The sequence below is a fragment of the Panthera tigris genome, chromosome D4 (genome assembly GCF_018350195.1).
Source record: "Panthera tigris isolate Pti1 chromosome D4, P.tigris_Pti1_mat1.1, whole genome shotgun sequence".
Classification (NCBI taxonomy): Eukaryota; Metazoa; Chordata; class Mammalia; order Carnivora; family Felidae; genus Panthera; species Panthera tigris.
The window spans coordinates 1,039,535-1,061,538 of NC_056672.1; the positions used below are offsets into that span (position 1 = coordinate 1,039,535).

At 59.8% G+C, this 22,004-nt stretch overlaps 1 protein-coding gene across 3 annotated transcripts; it reads left to right on the forward strand.

Annotated features, from left to right (window-relative positions):
* The first annotated feature begins 139 nt into the window (after positions 1-139).
* Positions 140-20,991, forward strand: SUSD3 (sushi domain containing 3). 3 transcript variants are annotated; one of them, XR_006210317.1, is made up of 7 exons: positions 140-270; positions 10,827-11,015; positions 12,503-12,647; positions 13,001-13,153; positions 16,068-16,358; positions 20,200-20,260; positions 20,934-20,991. XR_006210317.1 is itself a non-coding variant. In XM_042963380.1 (5 exons), exons 1-5 carry the CDS (start codon positions 183-185, stop codon positions 16,258-16,260), a joined length of 768 nt encoding a protein of 255 aa, XP_042819314.1. In that variant the 5' UTR covers positions 140-182; the 3' UTR covers positions 16,261-16,745. The 3 variants fall into 3 exon arrangements, 2 of the variants coding, with proteins under 2 accessions (XP_042819314.1, XP_015399849.1); XM_042963380.1 differs by lacking the exons at positions 20,200-20,260; positions 20,934-20,991 and having other exon boundaries at positions 16,068-16,745; XM_015544363.2 differs by lacking the exons at positions 140-270; positions 20,200-20,260; positions 20,934-20,991 and adding an exon at positions 4,807-4,873 and having other exon boundaries at positions 16,068-16,745.
* The last annotated feature ends 1,013 nt before the right edge of the window (positions 20,992-22,004 follow it).

A 22,004-nucleotide genomic window follows, 5' to 3' on the forward strand; every position in this document is an offset into this window, starting at 1 on the left:
CAGAGCCCTGGAGCGAGACTTCCTGCACCGCCAGCTTTGCCCCCTGGGGGGTTGGGGCTCCCGCGGGGTCGGCCCCGCCCCCGACCTACGGGGCGGGGCCGGCCCTAGGGGACTTGTCCCGGGCCGCCCCGCCCCTCCGGCTCAGGCCCCGCGGTACCCGCCGAGCGGCGAGGAGCGCAGGGATGCACGGGGCGGCCTCGACCCCTCGCCGCAGGGCGAGGCCCGGGGGGCGCGCGGTGGACGCCGAACCCGCCCCGGGGAACGGCACAGGTGAGCGCCGGGGCTGCGGGCCACGAGCGAGGCTCTGCACCCATTTCACGGACCGGGAAGCCAAGAGGCGCGCGGCGCAGCGGGAGCGGGGAGGGGGTGCGCACAGCCGTGGCGGTGGGGGCGCGCAGCCGGGAGAAGGGGCGCACGGCCGCGTCCGGGGAGGCCCGCAGCCCGAGACCCGCCCGGGGACGACCCTCTCCGACCCTCCCCTCCCGCCCAGCCGGCGCCCCAGAGGAGCCGAAGCCCGGCTGCAGGCGGCCCGAAACCAGGCGGCGGCGGCGGCCAGCCGCCCCTCCGCGCAGGTGCGCGCCCGCTCCCGCTGCGGCGCCCGCCCCGCCCGCGCCCCGCTCGGAGCAGGGGAAGTCGGTGCGGCCGACGTGGGGACCCGGCCTCGCTTGGCGGGGAGGCTCTCCGGTGCCCCGGCTGGCCCCCCACCCCCAGTTCACAGGTGAGGAAACTGAGCCTGGCGGGGGAACGACTCTCCGCGGTCGCCAGGCTCCCGGGCCAGGGACGAAGTCTGGGGTCTCCGGAAGTGGGAGGACTGGCACTTAGCGTACTTTGTGACTGATTTCGAGAATGTTTTGAAGAGGGTTCACCTTCGTGCTTTGGCTGCGGTGTGGGCAGCTCGTCCGAAGCCCCAGGTTTGGAGGCTGGCTTTGCTGCATGAATGCGCCTAAAGCCTAACTGAGAAACAGAACCAGAGGTCCCTGAGGCTCACTTTAGCGGACACTGCCCCCTCCCCCTTATGCCCGAAGGTCTCTGCACACCTGTGGCCCAGGCCAGGCTCAGGACTGGGCTCTTCGCACGGATGGAAGCGGGGCCTGGAGGAGCCCCCCTGGGTGCTGCCAGTCCTGCTTAAAACAGTGCCCACCCTGGGGGCCCTGGCGGGCAGCTCCTTCTCAAATGGGGAAACTGAGGCCCAAGGAGGCAAGTTACCGGCAGAGGAGAGGTGCTTGGCTCTAGGGGCGGCCTGGCCTGGTGAGGTGGGTTTATTTTCTTTGACTCCCCGTCCCCCTAATACCGAAATTGGTGCGTGTGACGACCGTTTGAGTGTTGCCCCACTGCCGGGGAGGTGGGTGTTGACCAAGAGGTGGAGAGACTTGCACAAGACCAGCCTAGGACGGGGAAGGGGAGGCCCTGATGTGTCTGCATACAAAAGACTGTTTGCTGAGAATCCTGGGGGTGGGGGGTGGGGTCTCAGAGGCCAGTCCCCGCCCTCAGGCTTTCCCTGCCTCCCATCTTAGGGCTCAGACTCCTCTGGCCGCCCTGGGGGTCCCAGCCCATTAGCCCTTCCCCAGCATTTGGGGTTGAAAGACACCTCTCACCTGGGATGTGTCGCTCTGCTTCTGGCCTCAGTTTCCCCACGTGCTTAGTGGGCACTGCATGCCTGTCCCCGGCCTTGTGGACCAGTCAGGGGGAGTCAGGAAGGGCCTGTGCACCCCCCACCCCCGCCACAGTTGTTCTGCTCCGGGGTAACACAGTCATCCCAGACCCCACCATCCCCCTGCCCCATGGCCCCAGTCTTTTGAGCTGTGAAATGTGTACCCACTTGTCCCTGTGGGGTTGTGACAGTTTGGCACAAGCTACAACCTAGCAGTGGGGGCGGGGGGCGTGTTTTTCCTTGCCGTGGTAAAATGGACGCATCACTCTGCTCTTCCAAAGTCTAGCCGCACGGACCTGGCGTCCCGGGGTCCACGTTCTTCCCTCTTCGCCCAGGTGTGGCTGGTGAAGGGGCAGAGGCTGGCTCACAGCAGGGGTTAAGTGTTTGTTGAGTGGAGGCCGGGTGCCCCGCTCGCCATGGAGGCCACCCTTCCGCTGCCCACAGGCCCCCGCCGGCCCTGGCCCGCCTCCCGGGCTGCTCCAGCACTCCCTGATGGGGGAGATTGTGCAGGAACGCAGCCCTGCGGGAAGGACACGGTTCCAGCAGCCAGAGGTGACCCCCTCCCACTTCTGGAAGGGCCTTGAAGGAGATGCCTGGGAAGGGGGCCGCAGGAGGACCCGGATGATGAGGGCGTGCCATGGGCGTGACTCCTATATCCCTGCCGCACCGCTGATCTGCGCGCACTTCACAGAGGACAGACCGAGGCCCAGGGGGAGTGGTGGGAATTCAAGCGTGGCCTCCTTGTCCCGAGGTCCAGCTCCGCCTTCTGCCTTCACGTTCCTTCCCCCGCCCCTGGAGCTTTGGGTGGCAGCTCTTCCTGGGTGGGAACCAGCCTGGGTCTGCTCTGAAACACACTGGGGATTCCACCAGTGTGGGCTGACCCACCAGCTGGGGGGCGTGCCGGGAGACCCCGTCTCCACTGTGGCCGAGGCCCGAGGCCCGGGCCTGCCCTCGGAGGGGACAGGAGACGTGCTCAGAGAGGGCGAGTATCTAGCCTGAAGACACACAGCCGGGGCTGTGGGCCCCCCCACGTGTGGCTGTCCCCCCCTGCTGGGGTCTTGGGGGTCTCACCCTCCATAGAGCACATGTCACCCTTTGAACTCTCCTCCTTGGGTTTCCCTTTCCGTTTGGGGGAAACCCAGACGCAGATCAAGGAAGCAACTCTCCAGTGTCGCAGGGACCCAGGCCGGTGGTGAGCGGGCCCAGCAGCCTGTCTCCCCATCCCAGTCCCAGTGCACCTCTTCCCAGAACGGAAAAAAGTAACTGATTTACCAGGTCCTGGGCGGGGGGGGGGGGGGGGGGGGGGGGGGGGGCAGGGGGGGAGGTCAGGGTTTGAGGGCAGTGTGGGCTCCAGGAAGGAGGAGGACGAAGCAAGCAGGCCTGTGGCCCAAGGTTCCAGATAAAAGATTAACAAGCGGGATTGTTCTTCACCCTGCTGGCCATGCGGGGCTGGGCTGGGGAAGCACCACCACAGGCCCTGCACCCCCCTCCCCATGAGAGGGAGCATCCTCCTGGACCCGTTGGGGCGGGAGCTGGGGACAAGGGGCGTTCCAGGGCAAGTCTGCCCTTTACTGTCCAGGGAGCCCCTAGGGTTTGGTTTGGGTTTGTGTCTTCTTTGCAGTGAATCCATTTACTTTATTTTTCCTGCTTTAAGATTTATTTGCACCTAGTAAAAAAGAGGTCGTAAAAAAAGGCCATGAAGGGCCCAAGGAGCAATGCACCCAAGGTTGAGGGGTGCATAGGTCCAGCCAGAGAAGGGCTGGGGGGGTGCAGCGCCAGGTGTCTGGGCCAGCCACAGGTGGGAGGGGCCTGGAGGAGAGGACAGCGTGAGGGTGTCCTGCAGGATGCCCAGGGGCAGCGGGGTGTCTGTGAGGGTTTTCGGCAGCGACAGGAGGAGGTGGGATTTGCTTCTTAGATATCAAGGGAGGGGCTGTTGGGAGCCAGTGATGGGGTCTGGGGTCTCCAGGACGGGGAGGGGTCAGTAAGGGCTGTGAGCAGAAGCTGGGTTCGCCGTGTCAAGGGCCATGGTGTCTACAGCCTGCTGGCCCATCCGCCGGCCGTGGTGATTCCTCAGGACGTCTCTGGGAGGGGGTCTTGGGTAGACGTGACTACAGCCCCCCGCAGCCCTTTGGCACTCAACCACCTCCCTGCCCTGGCTGTGTGTCACCAGTTCCGTGGAAGGGTCTTGTGGGGACCCTGCCAGTGTACACGGGGGACATCAGTTTCCTCATCTGGAAAATGGGCTCAGCCCAGAGATGTGTTCGCTGGCCTTCTGGGCCCAGGGAAGGGATGCCGGAAGAGACCCATAGGAGCCTGGGGGTGTCTGGGGTGCCATGGGCTGGGTGCTCAGAATGAGGCATTGAGCCCCCTCCTGGGGAGTGTTTCTGAGCTCAGGCACTGCTCTGAGGTCTCCCTGGGGTGGCCTTACTCTTCTCATGACCCTTGCGGGAGGGCAGTTCACCCTGTTTTGCAGATGGGGAAATTGAGTCTGAGCAAGGTGAGGCCCAGGTCTAGGACTCAAGTCAGACCCGGTGGAGAGGGCCTGAGGTTTGGGGGCTGGGGGCTTCCCAGCAGGGGCAGGGGCACCTTCCCACCTCAGCATCCTGTCCGGGACGTGGGGCTCCCGGCCGGCCCCCCAGGGAAGGCATTCCCCTCTTCTGGGCAGGTAGTGGGCAGGGCTCCTCCCCCTCCTCTCACCACGATTATTCCTCTGGCCCTGTGTTTGGCCGGCCACACACTGATGCTGTGGCTCCCTGCCTCTGACGGGTGTGAGCTCGGCTCGCTGCCTGGAAATGCAGAGTGTGGGGCCGCAGGGCTGGGGCACGGAGCCAGGACCGCACTTAAAGCCCCCCACTCTGAGTCTCTCGGAGACCCGCAGACCCCCACCCCACAGTGTGCTCGCTGGGTGGGCTCTAAATCCTGTCTCCTGTCTGCGGGTCGGTGCCGCCCCTCCCCCTTCCCTGACGGCCCCCTCTCTCTGTCCCCTTTATGGCTCTGAGCACCTTAGGGAGAATCACTTCTCTCCTTTCAGCTGTGTGACCCATCCCCTGGGTGGAGAAACCCAGGACGGGCATCCTGGCCACCCCCACGGGAACCGGCAGCAGCACAGGATGTGAGTGACAGCGGGGCCCTCCCCCAACCCGTGCACACAGGGCGAAGCAGTTCCTGAGATGGCAGTGCCGTCTGGGTACTTCCAGATGGGTCACAGGCCCAGAGCAGCAGGTGCGGGTGGCGGGGGCAGGGGGGGTTGCCGCAGAGCCCGAGGGGTCTGGGCTGGGCCGGGCCCTGGCTGCCAGGCGGTGACATTCAGCGGTGACACTGGCTGGAGGCTCTCTCCCCTTGTCTTAAATATCACAGACGCACCTGCAGAGCCGAATGGATTTATTACCACACCTCCCAGCCTGACCCTGCCCTTGACTCTTCACCAGGCTGCTTCATCGCCTCTGCTGCTGCTCTGGTCTGTCCCTCAGGGCTCCTGACCTTCTTGAGAAAGTTCTAGGTGTGCAGGCCAGGCGCTTGGTGCGGGTGCTGTGAGCGCTCCCGGCCTCTCCCCCTGGCCAGCCTCCTCCCCAGGCAGGTCACACGGGGCAGCACCGAAAGAGGCTGCTTAGCGGCCCCGGCCCCAGAAGCAGAAGTGGCGGCTCTAAATTGAGGACTAGGAAGTGTTGGCTCCCTGGTGACCCCGGGGGAGGGGCCACGTGGCCGGCCTGTGGCTGCCGTGCTCCGTCTGCCCGGTTCCAGAATGCCCCGCCCGCCTCCTGGCCGGGATGACAGCCGGTGTCCTTGTCCACGGGTCCTGGTGGGGGCGCTGGCTGTAGCCCGGTGGCTGAGACGGCCTTTCCGTCGCTCCTGCCTTGGCGCCTGTCGAGGCCAAGTGTGGCGGTCAGTTAAGAGCCCAGAGTCTGCAGTGTTCAGTCCCAGGTCAGCGAGCGGAAGCGGGCAGTGTCCACCTTGGGGGCACAGGGTGGGTCCCCTGCCCTCCACGCCGGGGCTCTGTGCGCGCACACACACACCCCACCCGCCCCGGTACGCCAGTCTTTTCCATCTTGACCAAGCTAAGGGGCCAGAACAATACCTCGCATTTCAAATTTGCACTTCTCTGATTGACACAAGTATTTTCCTGGAATTTTTAGGAGCTTTATTGAGATGTCATTCACCCATTTAAAGTGTGCATTTAACGTGTGCAGCTCAGTGGCTTATAGTACGTTTTCAGATAGGGACAGCCATCACCACAGTCCTTTTTAGAATTTCATCACCCGGGAGAGAAGCCGTGCGCCCTCCAGCAGTCTCCCCCCCCCCACGCCCCCCCCACCCCCCGCCCATGGCTAATCTACTTTCCGTCTGTGAGGATTTGCTTGCCCCTTCCAGACATTTCCTATAAACAGAGTCTGACAACTTGAGGTTTTGTGACTGGCTCAGGCACCGAGCATCCTGTCCTCATAGGGTTCGGCCACACTGTGGCCTGTGTCGCTGCCCCTCTCCTTTTTGTCGTCTGGTGCTGTTCCAGCGGGGCTTGTACCATTTTCTATTTATCTGTCCACTCATCCGTGTGGACGTTGGGGTGGTTTCCACCGTTTGGCTCTCGTGAGTGATGCTGTTGTGTGTGTGTGTGTGTGTGTGTGTGTGTGTGTGTGCAAGCAAGTCTGTGTGTGGGTGTGTTTTCATCTCAGTTGTGTTGCTGGGCGGGGCGGCGCTGCACCGCGTGGTAACGCCCCATGTGACGTCAGGAAGGGGGCTTCACGTGTTGTGTCCCCACCTGCAGGGCACGGGCTCCAGGTTCTCCACCTCCTGGGGACACCTGGTCCTTTTCAGGGACAGGTGCTTGCTGGCTGTGAAGCAGGGACTCCCTGGTGATTTGATTTGCATTTGCCTGAAGGAAGGACGTTGAGCATCTTTTCATGTGCTAATGGGGGCCACTGGTATGTCTGTCGAGAAATGTCTGTCCAGATACTTTACCCATTTTTAAATTTGGTTATTTTGTCTTTTATGATGGAGTGAGTATAACGGGGCATCTGGGTGCTTCAGTTGGTTGAACGGCCGACTCTTGATTTCGGCTCAGGTCATGATCCCAGGCTGGTGGCTCGAGCCCCGCCTTGGGCTCTGCACTGAACGAGGGTCCTGCTTAAGAGTCTCTCTCTCTCCCTCTGCCCCTCCCCACTCTCGCGCGCACTCTTTCTCTCTCTCAAATAAATTTTTTTTCATTTATAATTCACCATAATAACTTCCGCACTCTAAACACAAGTCCTTTATCAGATATACAGTTGACAAATATTTTCTCACACTCTGTAGCTTGTCTTCTTACTTTCTTGATCATGGCCTTTGAAGCACAAAGATTTTTAATTTCAGTCAAGTCCCATTTATCTATTTTTTGCTTTTGTCGTTAGTCTTTTGGTGTCGAATCAAGGTCAGGAAGATTTATCCCTCTGCTTTCGTCTGAGAGTTCTGCAGATTTAGCTCTTACATTTAGGTCTGGGATTCACTTGAAGTTCGTTTTTGTGTCTGCTGCGGGGAGAGGGCCAGCGCTGCTTTGCCTGTGGATGTTGTTGCCCAGCACTAGCTGCTGGAACGCCGTTCTCTTCCCGCCGGACGGTCCTCGTGCCCTCATCAAAGCTCACCTGACTTTAAGAGTTCATTTCCGCACTGTCGCTTCTGCTCCATTGGCTCCGGGTCTGTCCCTTTCTCACCGTAGCTTTGCGGAAAGTTTTGAAACAGGAAAGCGTGAGTCCTCCAACTCTGATGTTTTTCGAGATAGTTTTTGTTGGAACTATCCTAGGTTTTCTGCATTTCCTTAAGAATTTTAGGACCCTCCTGTCAGTTTCTGGAAAGGCAGCAGCTGGGACTCTGGGAGGGGCTGTGGTGTGTCTGCAGAGGAGCCGAGGCTAGTGTGGCGGTCAGTCTCCCGGCCCGCGGGCACGTGCGACTTCACCTCCGGGCAGGACCTTTATTTCCGCCCGCAGTGTCTTGTAGCTTTCGGGGTTTAAGTTTTACTCTTCTTTTGTTCACTTTATTCCTAAGCGATGTATTCCTTTGGACGCTCTTGTAAATGGAATTGCTTTCTTTATTCCACTTTGTTCCCTGCCACTGTGCTGAAATATGATGGATTTTCGGGTGTTGGGCTTGCATCCTGCAGCCTTGCTGGACTTACTAGTTTCTGTAGGTTTTTAGTAGATGCCTGCGGATTTTTGGATTCGAGATGGTGTCAAATGGAGGTTTGCTCCTTTTCTGATGTGAATGCTTTTTATTTAATTTTTTTTTTAAACTAATTGCCCTTCCCCTGGTTTTTGAGACATTGGTTTTTCTTTTCTGATTTACCTGTTCTTTTCTTTTGTGATTGTTGACACCGTCTTAGTAATTTGGTAGTGCGGTCTATCAGGGAAAGACCCGCTCTGGGACAGGTACCCACACCCCCTGCTCTGCTGCTGACTTAGTCCCGGGCCCCTCCCCTGTGGAACCTTGGTTTCCTCGCGGCAAACTGGAGACGATGATTCTTCTCCGCTGTCCTCTGAGATGGTTAGGAGTGCTGCACGAGGCTAGGAATGAGGGTGCTTCTTGGCCAGAACATTCTATCAGAGCTGCATTGCTGGTGGGGGTAGTGATGCTGGTGTCGGACACCTGCACACGGGGGCCCACATCCTCCCAGCCGCAGGACAGACGGGGACAGCTGCGGCCAGTTCCCGCGGTGTGTCACCCAGCCTTGCTGTGCCTCAGTTTCCCCATCTGTAAGGTAGTGATGGACTGCCCTGCTCACAGGGCTGTAGCCAAGCACCCAGTAGGTTCCCAGTGTTAGCTGATCCAGGAGTCAGCACCCCACCCCTTGCACAAAGCATGAGGGCCCCGGCTCACATTCTGCCCCACATTTCGGCCCGTGAGCCCCCCTCCCCCCAGTTCTCGGTGGGGCAGAACAAGGGGTGGACTAGTGCAGCGTGGCAGAGCACAGCCAAATGCTGTCACTCACAGTCACTGCCCATGGTGAGGCCTGGGGCAGCCGCGGCTCCTACTGTTTTCCTGACAGCACGAAGCGGGGCCGATGCTCAGGCTGCTGCCCCCTTAACAACCTCGCCCTGAGTGGGGCAAGGCCAGCACAGCTGGACAAGGGGTGGCTTGACCTCCCCCTGCCTTGGTTTCCCCTCTGGACAGGTTGGATGTGCCAGGCATGTGCGTGTGTGGCTGTCCCGAGTGACAGCCGCTGTCCTGGGCGGTCCTGGGTGTGCTCTCCTCCCGCAGCCTATGTGGAATGGGGTGCCATGGTGGCACGCAGGGAGCCCCCGTGGCTGTTTCCAGGTGGGCGTGGCCTTGGGGGGCACTCTAGCCCCCTGGGGGTGTCCTGGGTACAGATTTTAAAAGCAGAGCCCGCAGGGTTTGCTGGCGAGTCGGCTGTGGATCAAGAAGTGTCCACGTGTCAGGGCTGGAGCACGGAAGGAGCCGGCCTGGTGCTGCCGTCCGAGTGAACACAGCAAAGGCCACGTGTCGCGCAGCCTGGCGAGTGCAGGAGCTTGGCTGGGTCACAGCGTGCCAGGCTGACGGCAGAATGTCATGGCCGGTGCCTTCCCTGGGCATTGTGCTGAGCAGGGGAGCCAGACACAGGGCACGTGGCTGCGTGCATATGTCCGTGTGCACACACACGTGTTCAGAAGGTAGCCTGGTGCCATCTTGCTGGTTCCGAATCCCTGCCCTGCAACACAGGAGCTGTGTAGCCTCGGGAAGTGACTTAGCCACCCTGTGCCTCGGTTTCCTAACCTGCCAAGTGGGGAGAATGGTGGCTCCCCAGGAAGGCACTGTCCAGGTTGACGTGTTAGTGCACGTAAGGCGTGCGTTCAGCATCCGGCACTCCGTAGGCTCCCTGTAAGCGCCAGCTGTTGTCATTGCGGCGGTCTCATGACGGTGCTGTGATTGCCACTCCATTCATACCGTCTCTGTACGTCCTTATGGAAGGACGGCTGGCTGGCATTTGTCACCAGGCTATGCCTTGCTTGGCCGCACGGGTCCACGGCCAGGCACATTGGTGGTTTCTGTACACGTGGGGGTGAACATCCTGGTGTAGAAATCCTGGCTGCAGATTCGTAATTCTTTCCTTTGGCTAAATTCTCGGATGATCCACGACACAAAGCTCTTCACACGTTTTCCCATCCAGAAAGGTTTGGATCCACCCAGAGCGGGCGTTCCCAGGCCTCTTGAACTTGGCACATGGTCTTTTTTCTCTTACGATTGGCCAGCTCGAGGGGTGAGAGACGAGGTCTCTGAATCCGCACATCCTCAGCTACCGTGAGGAAACAGATTCTTGCCTCTCGGCTCCTTGTGTTTTTTCTGTGAAGTGCGTGTTCCCACGTTAGCTGTTGCTTTTTATTTGGGGTCAGCTTTTGTGGATGAGCACGAAGATACCAACCAGCAAGGGGGTGGAACCTTCGTCCTGCGCTCTCCAGATCTCTTCCTGGTTGTTTCACCTGAGCTTGTTTGTGTCTTAGTTATTGGAGGAACGAAAGTTCTCCTTTCTTACTTTTCACGCACACTGCCCGTCTCTCCCTTCCCCTGTTTTTTCCTTGCTTCTGCCTTTGGGTCTACGCTTAGATACTAATTGTGTGCAGTTGGCACTTGACCAACACAGGAGTTAGGGGTCCTGACCCCCATGCAGTTGATATTTGGATACAACTTCTGACTCCCTGAAAACTTAACCACTAATGGCTACTGTTGGCCGGAAGCCTTACTGATCACATCAAGAGCTGGTTCACACCTATCTCGCATGTTAGATGGGTTATGTACCATATGATTACAGTAAAGTAAACTAGAGAAAAGAAACGTCATTAAGAAAGTCGTAAGTAAGAGAAAATCCATTTACAGCCCTGTCCTGTAAAAAGTCCACACTTAAGTGTCCCCGAGCAGTTCAAAACCGTGTTGTTCAAGAGTCACCTGTGTTTGCTTTTCTTGTCTTCTGACACAGATTCGTTTTTTCAACACTGTGGTCTTTGGAACCTCTAAGGTTCACTTAATGTTGGGATCTGCTCCACGTTGGCCCCCAGGCCACCGGCCGAGTGGCTGCCACGCCAGATGGCCTGGGCCGTGGCACCTTACCCAGGGCGTCGTGTGGCTGTTGGAGCAGTAGCGCCCTTCCCCGCCGGGGCTCCTCCCCACCCTCTGCTGTCCAGGGTAGGGTCCTCATCTCTGCTCTCTTCTTCCCTAGGCACGTGCACACGGGTGCAGCCACCCCCGCGGGGCACGCTTCAAGTCCTTCGTGGCGACGGCACTTCTGTGGGGACTGTCCTCGTGTTCCACTGCCCCTCAGGCCACCAGATGGTTGGGTCCGGCCTCCTCACCTGTGCTTGGAAGGGGAGCATCGCCGAGTGGTCTTCAGTGAGCCCCGTGTGCAAGTGTGAGGCCCGCTTCCCCTGAGCACCTGCAGGGGGTGGGGGGGCGGCTGGTCCCGTCATGTGGGGCGTGAGCGTCCACGGAGGGGATGCGGTGGGTACAAGTCCCCGCTAGGCCTCTGTAGGGTCCCGACCCCGCTGCGGGCAGCTGGACAGCCCCCACTGGGCCCTATGTCTGCACATGGACTCCAGGCCCAGCAGCCTCAACCCTCGCTCTGCCACTGACTTGGCCTGTCAGCACCGAGAGCTTGTTTGAGCTGTTCTCTGTCATCTTTTAAGCGGGCAGCTCTGTCTGTTCATTCATTCATTCTTTGATGCACCCACGCAGCAGACCTTCATAGGATATTGTGTGTGCTATGGATTCTAGAACTGGGGACACTGAGGGCCAGGATGCTCGCAGCCCCGGGCTCCCCGTCAGGGGACGAGATGGCTTTCTAGCTTTCAAGTTGTATTTGTTGTACAGGGTGGTGAAGGGTTTTCCAGAGGGAGGTCACTGTATCGTGTTGACGTGTGTCGGGCATCAAAGAGGGCTTCGTAGCCAACACGGTTTGGAACATGCTGGATTAATAGGCTACAGCACTTCTCAGAGCCTTTCAAATGCTCGTGTGCTGGATCAGTCTCTGAGAAGGAGGGCGCCCATCTGGATTAGGCTCCAAGATAACAGGGATTCACTGACAAGGAGCTTTCTCTCTGAGGGCCCATAGCCCTCAGGATGGGCATCTCATACGGCACTCCCTGTGGAGGGGGGACCCAGGCTGCGCTGGCCCCTCGCCCTGGGGTGGGACTCAAGACAATGAATGGCACCTGTGTTCTGGGTGCTTGTCGTGGCCGGGCAGGAAAGGAAGGCCCTAAGAAGTGCCCCACACCATTCCCCTCACCCCCACGGGCCAGAAGACGGATATACAGCTGCGGGGGCAGCCGGGAGAGCTCTTGGGTCTGGGTGGCCTGTGTTCAGCTGGGGCAGGGGATGGGGATGGAGGTGGGGCGTGAGCAGTGTCACCGCAGGGCAGGGTGTGCAGTGTTGCTCAGACTAGGACCCTGGGCCTTGTCTTCCCAGGATGCCCGTTAGAAGCCGGTAGAACACTGCTCGACCCGTAGCTGAGGTCACACGGCTGTTAAGCAGCAAAGGCCCTTTGGCCTCAGACACAGGCATTCTTCTTGCTTTTGAGCCTCCTGGAAAGTGAACTGAGAAGGCACGTGGGCCCCTGAAGGGTTTACCAGCTTGGAGCACGTGGAAGCAGGCCACTGCTGGCATGTGGCTGCCATGGAACCAGGGGGCTATCACTGAACTCCTTTCAGAGCTTTTCCGGGTGTGCTGCTGTGAACTCCTACACACCCTCCGAAACCCTGCCCAAGCACCCCCCCCCCCCTTTAGGGGACAGTGTTCCCTGACAGCCCCAGCCACCAGCACCTACCTCCCTGCCTCCCCCACGGAACGGGGTTGCTGAGGGCCTCGCGAGCCCTGTGCAGGAGGTGGCCTTGTCTCCCTCAGCCGTGCCGCCGTATGAGACCTTCGGCTTCAAGGTGGCCGTGATCGCCTCCATCGTCAGCTGCGCTATCATCCTACTCATGTCCATGGCCTTCCTCACCTCCTGCCTCATGAGGTGCATGAAGAGGAGTGAGCAGCCATCCGACAGGTACGCTGGCCCCAGCGGCCTCCAGCCCTCCCTGCCGCCCGAGCCTGAGGGCAGAGGGCGCTCCATGGGCACTTGCCGTCCGGGGGCGCTGGGGCTGCCCTGGCTCCTCAGGGAGCCCGGCTACCGAGTGCTGCCCCACAGCAGCCTGCGACTCACAGAGCCTCGCGGCTCTGGAAGGTCTTTCCTAACCAGGCCGCACACATGGGTCTGGTCTGGGCCTCCTTCAGTCTGGGTCCGCTCGCGGCCTGGGCTCCGCGGTGCTGGGTGAGCAGGGTGACGAGCCAGAGTCCGGCTCATCAACCGCCTTGCAGAGGATTTGGCATCCTGAATGTCCTTCCCCCGTCTCTCCCCAGGGCAACCCAGCTGTGGCTCCAGCTGAGAGCCGGGGACTTGGATACGGTGCAGGCCTCCTACCTCGGCCTCAAGGGCCCGAACAATGGCGGCGGTGGTGGCAGGGACCCTGGGGTCCGCCCTGGCCAGGCGCACGACAACTACAGCTTCACCACGTGGGCACGGGCACGGCGAGGGGGGCATTGGGCGTGAGGGTGGGGGGCCCAGCTTGGTCAGGACGCCCGTCATCCCACACGCTGCCCAGCCTTACCTGGGCCTCAACTCCCACCACCCAATGCCTTTATCCTGGGAACTCAGACCTGCAGAGACAGGAGATCCCCTCCCGGGGGACGCAGCAGGGCTCTGGGTCTTATCTTCTTGCACGGGCACACAGACTTTCTGAACCGTTACAGGGACGTTCTCTTATGTCCCTTCCTCTGACTCCCGGAGTCTGGTCAAGACTGCACGTGGGCTGCAGATACAACAGCTCCCGGTGTTTCTAGCTTTCAGCATGTGCCCTCTGACCCCAGCGCTGGGGCTCCGGGCGCCTTCAGTGGGGCGGGCTGTTTGTTTTTGGCAGCTTTGTCTCTTGCGGGTTCTGGGCCGCCAGGCTTCTGCATGGCCACACTCGGGCTGCATCTCCCGGATGTGCCCCCTGGTGGCGCTGCTGTGGGTCACAGACGCAGGTCAGGCCGGCGCCCCGTGGTCACATGCTCTGGGGCCTCTCGGTTGAGGCGTCCACGTCACGTGATGAAGAGGGGACTCTGCAAGGGGCCATACTGCTCCCCCCACGGCCCTGACCTGTGGCCTGGGAGTTACACACATGGTGATTCTCTAATTGTGCCGCGACTCTGTCCTTCCTGTTGTGAGGAATGAGGATGAGCTCTGGCTGTTTACTCACTTTCTTTTTGGTTTTGCTGTTTGCACGTCACTCTGAACTCTTTCCTGAACTTTATTTCGGGGAGATGTCAGGAGCACACAGAAGCAGACGGAACGTGTAACGGGCCCCCTGTCATGCTCACGGTCACTGTCCCCGACCTCATCCGGGTGCACGTTTCCACAGGCTCCGGTCCTTTCCGTCCACCTGTCCCCGTCCGGTGGCCTTGCTGCATGGCGGCTGCCGCGGCCTCAGGGTCCTCCGTCAAACGGCCAGGGTCTTAGCAGTGCCTGGGCCGGCCGGACAGGGCTCGGGGAGTGCCGGCCGTCACCGTTCATCCTGCTCTTGTCTTGAGGCGCGGCTGTGGTGCGGCGGTCTGGCCCCGTGTCTGCTTGCGACGTCCCGGGCCCGGCGATGGCCGGAGTGCGGAGTCTGGCCCACGGGGAGGCACTGATTTCCTGCCTCCCTCCCTGGAGCTCCAGATGCACCTTAGACACACACTAGGCGCACGTCACGGTGGCGTGGCGGAAATGCTGCCTCGCCCCCTTTCCATCCGTGCACCACGCGGTCCGCGGTCCCCAGAGCGTCGCCCAGATGCTGCAGCCACTGCACTCGGGTCGGGGTGAATGTCTGCACTTACTCAGAGTGGTTTTCCTTTCTCAAGATGACATCTGGGACCACCCAAGAATGGACTGTTGAGGTCAACAGTCCGGATGTTTTTACTTCCACGTTCTTTCCCCAGGAGCCCAGCACAAGTTATCTGAGCCGTTTTCACAACAGCTGCACCGTCACCGGGTGTCAGGACTGGTCTCCCGCTCACTCCCTTAGCAGGCGCCAGCTTCATGCTCGTCGGCGGCTCCTCGGTTAACGCCGAGGTGTTCCCCACACCATCGCTGTCAGTTGTGTTGTTGGCTTTAGTCCTTCGGGGTTACTCTGCGCGTCGCCTGCTGGTGACGGCTGTTCTGGGAGCTCTGTGGGTCCTTGGGACAGAAGCGTAGCCACGGCCGCAAGTGCCTGCCTTTTTGCTCCGGCTGTGCTGTGGGGTCTCGGCTGATGCATTCTCTTCGCGGACGGTCAGCCGCCCCCCCCCCCCCCGGCAGGTCTCAGAGCTTTTCCATTGCCCCCTACCCGGTGGCACCTTCCCTTCCCATTACAGACTGTGACACACCGTGCTGTGTCTTAGCTGGGGACGCACCAGTTCAGTGGGGGAGGAACGGCTGTCTCTCGGATGTGCCTTCCTAGGTAAGGCCCAGGGCCTCGAGCCCCCCATCTAGGTCAGTGGGGCTGTCTGGAGGAGGCCAGGTGTGCCCCCCACATTCCTGTTCTCTGTATGTTTCCCAGCAACTCCCAATAGGCCAGGCGCTGCTCTAACCTTAGCGGCAGGCACTGTTTCCATCCCATTTTAATAGAAACTTGTCCAGAATCGCACATAACTGCTAAGCGTGAAGCCGAGTTTGGACTCTGGCTGTCTGGCTCCAAAGTCCACAGCCTCACCCACCAAGCAGTCTTTCCTCTCCGCTAATTAACTGGTTCATTTACTTATTCATCAAACCAACATAACTTCTTAACTCCTACTACTTCCTAGAGCTTTTCTGAGAATTAAGTGTGGGGGGAGCAGAGATCCAGGCAGGCTTCCTGGAGGAGGTGATGCCCGTGGTGAACAGATGGGGAGAGTCTGCATTTGGGGGAAGGAGAGAGACAGCATCTTAAGTGGGGGCAGGAAGCAGCAGGGCAATGTGAGCCGGAGACGACCCAGTGGATGGGGGTGCAGGCTCTGGTCAGGCTGAAGAGTGTGATTGGTTTGTGGGTTGGGGGTGGGATGCACAGAGGAACCGGAGATACAGGCAGTGGGTGATCTGGCCCCAGGCCACCAGAGGACAGTCTGGAGGAGCAAAGCTGTCTCTGCCCCCAGCAACGGGGCCAGGGAGAGGCCTGGCCCCTGTGCTTTCCGCACACGCTGAATAAGCCCCCTTCCCTAGCACCACCCCAGGAAGCCCCTTCCCAGCTTGGAAGGTGGGCATGCTGCTCCTTGGACCACATACCTCATACGAGTGAGGGGTCTGAGGCCCAGGGAGGGGCCTCCTCAGGCTCAGGGCAGTTCTGACCCTGCCCCAAGCCCACTGAAGGCAGGGCCCAGGTGCCCGGCATGGGGGCAGTGTCGGGTTACACGGGGTCCCCGCTCTTCCCCCAAGCTTTGCCTCTTCTTCCTGCAGAGACCTGGGTGAGGGCACCAGAGAAATGGCTGGCATGGCCCGTGGCGTGGACAAGGACCCCTGGACCACCCGTCCTGCTGGCTCACCCCGTGCCCAGGTGATGGTGCACACGGCGGACCCGGGGCACACCCTGCCTGCCTCCTGGCCCGCTGCAGGAATGTCCAGGCAGCATGCGGCCTACGTCCCGGGGTGACTGAGGCAGAGGCCGGAGCCTGCCCTCCACACTGGGAAGACCAGGCCAACCCCACCACCCAGCCACCTGCATATCCACCTGTGCCCAGCTTAAGAGTGGTCAGTGAAATCACCTTCTGGGGTTAGGGATCCCTCAGGGTGCTGAGCTGGGGACGCCGCTGGGGTGTCCTGTCCCGGGGACGCCCAGCCAGAACAGTTTTTATAGACAGGCTCCCTTGGAACCAGCACGAAAGGTTCTGGAACCAGGTGCAGCCCTGCCTAGCCTGCTCCTTTAAAGAAACTGGAGGACATTTAAAGCAAATCTCACTTATAGCAGAGCAGGAGGCCGGGCAGCCGACCTCTCGGCTCCTGCTGGCTGCCTCATCTTCCCCGCAGGCCAGGCCGGGGCCTGTGAGCAGGGACCCAGCTGGGGTGCTGCCTCTGTTACCTGCACAGTAGCCACGAGGGGTGAGAGGTGGGAAATAAACCATTCTAGCACTGGGAAAACAAAGATAAAGATCACTGTCTTGATTTTCAATCTCTGTTGTACTCAGGGTGTAAAACAACTCCCTTATTGTCACTGCTGCTCAGGGCCCCGGGCTTGCTGGGGCTCTGTCAGGCAGTGCCATCAGCAGCCTGCTCACAGAGACCTCAACGGCGGTGGCCGTCTCGAGGGGCCCGGGTCTCCTTGCACACTGGGGGCTGGTGTCCACGGTGAGAGTCCTGAGTGTCAGCCATGCCCTCCGGGGCCTGGGAAGTCCTGCCGGGTCACTGCTGCTGCATGCCAGCCAGCAAGGGGGCAGCTGAACTCCACTTCTGCATGGGAGGAGGACCAGGCACAGGGGGACACCTTCAAAGCCATCACAGTCCCCCAACCCCGAACTCATCAAAGCAGTTTGACAAGAAGATGTCCTGTCTTTTGCCACCCAGCCCCTCTTCCTGAGGGGACAGACAGACAGCATACCTGTATGTCCACACCCATCAGGTGTGGCTCTCAACGTTTGCACCTGCCGCTGTGCTCCTCCAGGGCTCACTGCTCAGCCACGCCTCTGAGTGGCTCCTGGGGGCTGCTAGGTCCCACCCTCCACGTCCACATCTGTCCTGGGCCGGTTAAGATCCAACCTCCAGTCTCCTGCATTTTGGGGTGGGATCTGTCTGGCCATTGAGAAAAGTCACTTTGGTTTGTCCTCTGACCTTCCCTGCTTCCTGCCCGGAGCCTCCGCAGCCACACTGGGGCCGTGAGGAGGGCAGCCTGTGGTCCTCAGGAGCCTGGGCTGCCCCCCTGAAGCCATGATTGTGGTGTTTCCCATCACTTACAAATATATCCTGATGCAGGCTACCCAGATTGGTCTGTCTGTCCCTTGGCTCTTGTGGGAAGCCACCCGCTGAGGGACCCTTGGGTGGTTTTCAGCTGTTGCATTTGGTGCCAACATTCTTTCTGTCCTGGGATGCTGTCCCGTAGGGTGGGTTTCAGGGTGGGATCGTGAGGCCAGAGGGTGTGTGCAGCCCTCACCTGGGCACGAGGCAGCTTTCACACCGCGCTCCCGTGGGGGGTGCTGGGGGACACCAGCTGGGCAACGTCATTCCCAGCCCTCAACCTGAGCAGTGCAGGCTCCACATGATGGTGTCCCCGGCAGACCTGGGCTCTCCCCAGATTCTCTGGCAGTGGCAAGCCGTGCCCCTGGGCCACGCGCCTCTGACGAGTCTGCAGGCTCAGCTGCCGGGGGCCGGGCTGGGGTGACAAGCTGCCGTGACCCCACAGAGGGTGGCCGTGATGCTGTCAGAAACTGCTGTGCTCCTTGAGGGCTTTCAAGTCCTGCCGAGGCGAGTATTTTGTCCCCGGGTACCTGACCCGGGGCTCCCGGAGCGCAGGACGGGAAGACTGGGGTGAAGCGGCCCAAGGAGGGCGGCCCCGTTCTCCATTCCTAACAGCTGAGGGTGACAGATGGGGTCCGGCTGGGGCAGGCGCACGAGGGTCAGAGTCCTTGCCCGGGAGACCCGGCAGCGGGAGGCCTCAGCTGTGTGGCACGCTGGGCTCTGAACCCGTGTGTGCCACAGCCAGGGGTCTCTGGTGGATTGGGAGCGTCCCGGACGGTTCAGGGCAGAGAGGCGTCACCCAGCTGCAGAGAACAGGGAAGCAGCCAGCCCCAAGCCCCCCAAAACCAGTCCCACCTTGCACTGGGAAGAGAGGAGTGAACACCTTTCTTTCTGCTTCTGGAAACCCCAAGCTCACTCCCACGGAGGGGCCTCGGCACCTGCCACCGCCCCCACCCCCACTCGTGCCTGCAATGCTGCCAGGCCAGCTTCTCCACCCAGGTCATCATGGTGTTCAGGAAGGGTCCTGCTGCTGCGAGGAGCAAGCCCTGGGCCAGCCCCAGGCCCTGGGGTGGAGGCACACCTCAGAGATTTATCTCCCAGTCCTGAGGGCTGGGAGCCCGAGACCCACGTGCCAGCCCATGTGGTTCTGGTGTGGACCCTCGTGCTTGCACACAGCCACCTTCTGTGTCCTCACGCGTGCTGGGTGACCAGGGCGGTGGGCTCTCTGGTGTGTGGTTACAAGGACACTAATCGTAGGGATCAGGGCCCCACCCTTAGGACCCAGTTTACACTCAGTACTTCCTCAGAGGACCATCGCTAGAGACAGCCATGGGGCAGGGCCTCGATCCACGGATTTGGGGGACACGAGCATTCGGTCCGGAGCAGCCCCCTCGCCTCAGGGTTTATTTCTTGCTTGCGCTGTGCGGTCACAGGCCCCCAGCTGGGGGAGCAGCCCCATCCCAAGGGGGGGTCCACGACCTCTGGGAAGAGGAAGGGATGTGAAGGGTCCCTCAAGGCAGGGCTCTGGCCTGGGGGGCACGCACCTCACTCATGCACACCACGCATTGACCAGACTGATGTCACGGGCCAGGAGGGTGACTCTCCTGGTGTGCCCTCCTCCTCTCCACCGCACGTGCTTCGAGGCCTGCCCCAGCCCTTCCAACACGCGAGACCCGCGGTGTTGAGGTGCTAGGATAGCTACGCCATCAGAGAACACCAGTCAGCCCTCAATACTGGGGCACGGCCGTTCCTGTCCCCAGAAGAGGCTGAGCAGCATCAGGCAGCACCCCATCCCAGGTAGAACGTCCCCCGCTCGGGGGACAGTGGCTGGGGGAAAACTGCCTTGTGAGTCCATTTCTCAGCAACTTGGTTATCTGTGTGTACCATTTATCCACTGCTGGACAGCCAGCCACCGGGAAACCCTGGCTTAAAACCACAGCCGTCAGGTTACCATTTCGTCTCCTGGTTCTGTGGGTTTGCTGGGCACATCTGCCCCACGGCCCTTGTCAGCAGAGGCCGGGCTGGAATCTTCCAGGGGTATCTCCACACATACGTCTGGCAAGTGGCTGTGACTCAAAAGTAAGCGGCCCAGGAAACAATGTGCGAGCTTCCTCAGGCCTGAACATTCAGGGATTTAGATGCACTTCAGCTTCTGGACTCAGCAGAGAGGAACTCCTGATTCTACCTGCCCCTTCCACTCCCCCAGGCCCAAACACCGATTCCACTTTCTCTGAGTCCCCACATCCAGTCCTGCGGCGAGTCCTTGTGACTCAACCTCAAAACCCATGTGGAACCCACTCGGTGTATCCAGCCTCTGGCTCCTGTCGCCCCGATTGTTGGAGTAGCTTCCTGGTCTCCTAGGCTCCTTGCCTCCATTCAGGTACCACCCTGCACACACGTGTGAATTTCCACACAGAAAGAACCCTACCACAGGGTTGCTTTGGGGTTTTGAATTTCTAATTGTGGTAAAATATGCATAATATAAAAATTTACCATCTTAACCACTGTTAAGCATACAGTGCAGGGGCATTAAGTACATTCACACTCTTGTACACCCATCACCAACATGTTTCCAGAACTTTCCCATCTTCCCAGACTGAACCTCTGTACCCCTTAAACACTCCCCTGTCTCCTCTCTCCCCAGCACCTGGCACCCACCATCCGATACCGTCTGTCTATGGACTTGGCTGCCATAGGGATCTCATGTAAGTGGAATCCTACAGTATTTGACCTTTTGTGTCAGCTTATCTCACTTAGTCTTTAATGTTCTGTGCAACCAATTTTGAACGTGTGGAGGGGGCTTCCCCGCACACCAACAAGCAGTTCTCAGAAACCAGCAGAGTGGCCTACAGTTCAACTCACTGCTGACCCTGTCTGCCAGGAGAATTCGATCCCACGAGCTGCGGGCTGTCCTAGAGTGTCCCCCACCTGCCATGCTGCAGACGCCGGCCGTAAATCCAGTTCTCACCCGTGCATCTGACCAACTGGTTGTAAATCAGAGGTTCCCACCATCCCTTCCTTGGATTGGACTAATTTGCTAGAGTCGTTCACAGAACTCAGAAAGATGCACAGGGCAGCATGTGGACAGAGGACACGGAGAGTCCAGGCACTCTCCAGGCAGACCACTCTCCCACACCAACGCGGAGGCTCTCTGACCCCTGTCCCTTAAGGCACGATTGATCTATTCATTGGCCCTTGGGGACTGACTCGAGCTCCAGACCTTCTCCTCTCTCCTGAGCCGAGGGGTGGATTGCAAGTTCTAACCCTCCAATCACATGGAGGTTTCTCTGGGCCACCAGCCCCATTCTTAGGTGACCTGGGGACATTCCAAAAGTCGCCTCATTAACATAACAAAAGGCACCTTTTTCTCTCCTTTAGGAAATCCCTAGGGTTTTAAGAGTTCTGCCAGGAGGAAGACCAAATATGTATTTCTTACTGTTAATCACAATATCACATTCAACATCATGTCCTCAAGGCTCATCCATGTTGCAGTAGGTGTCAGAATTTCCTTCCCTTTTAAGCCTGAACCCACTGTCTGGACACAGCGTATATACTAACCCGTTCCTCCGCTCACGCACACTGGCTGGCTTCTGCCTCTTGGCTACCGTGAATAATGCTGCTCTGAACACGAGTGTGCACACGTCTCTTGGAGACCCTACTATTAATTCTTTCGTGTGTACAGAGGCTGTTTTCAAACCTATCAGTCAGAGATCACCACGCCCTCGTCTCAGCGCATAACCTCAAATACTGGGCCCTGGCTGCCTGGCCTGCGAGACTCTGCATGACTCCCCGGTCACCTCCCGACCTCACTGCTATTGCAGAGTCCAGTCCAGCCATCCAGACTGTCTCTCAAGCCTAGAAAGGTGGTCTGTGCTTGGGCTCCTGCATGATACTGTTCCCCAGCCATCGTGTGGAGTTCTGCCTCCATTTGGCCGGGCGTCTGCTTGGATGTCTGGTGCATTCGGTGTATAACTGCCAGGTAACCAGTTACCCTGAAACACAGTGGTTCAAAAACAATCGTCATTATCACCTGTTACTACAGCTCTCTGTTTCATGTGAGGTTTGGCAGGGTGGCTCTGGCTCTCTGTTGAGGCTGGGGCTGTGGTCTCACCTGACGGCTGGACAGGCGGGGATCCATCCCTCGTCACTGTCCAGGTACTGCCCCCTTTAGGCTGATCCCTCCTGGCTACTGGACGCCCACCGGCCTTTGTCCCAGGCTTGTCCTTGTTCCTCCTACAGACTGACCTGCGTGACCTTGGGTAAGTCACTTCCTCTCTCAGAGCCTCAGTTTCCTCATTCGGGCGTGGGGCGCGGTGGCGCGGGGCAGGGAAGCCTACTGCGCCCAGCGTGGCTGAGCCACCTACTCCCGGGCGGGGCCATCTCGAGGGCGGGGCCATCTCGAGGGCGGGGCCATCTCGAGGGCGGGGCCATCTCGAGGGCGGGGCCATC

Bases quoted from the DNA above. Each gene is read 5' to 3' on its own strand.
- SUSD3 (XM_042963380.1), top strand. From the start codon at position 183: ATGCACGGGGCGGCCTCGACCCCTCGCCGCAGGGCGAGGCCCGGGGGG. The intron at 11,016-12,502 runs GTGAGGCCCGCT...TGTCTCCCTCAG, and splicing joins AGTGAGCCCCGTGTGCAAGT to CCGTGCCGCCGTATGAGACC. The intron at 12,648-13,000 runs GTACGCTGGCCC...GTCTCTCCCCAG, and splicing joins AGTGAGCAGCCATCCGACAG to GGCAACCCAGCTGTGGCTCC.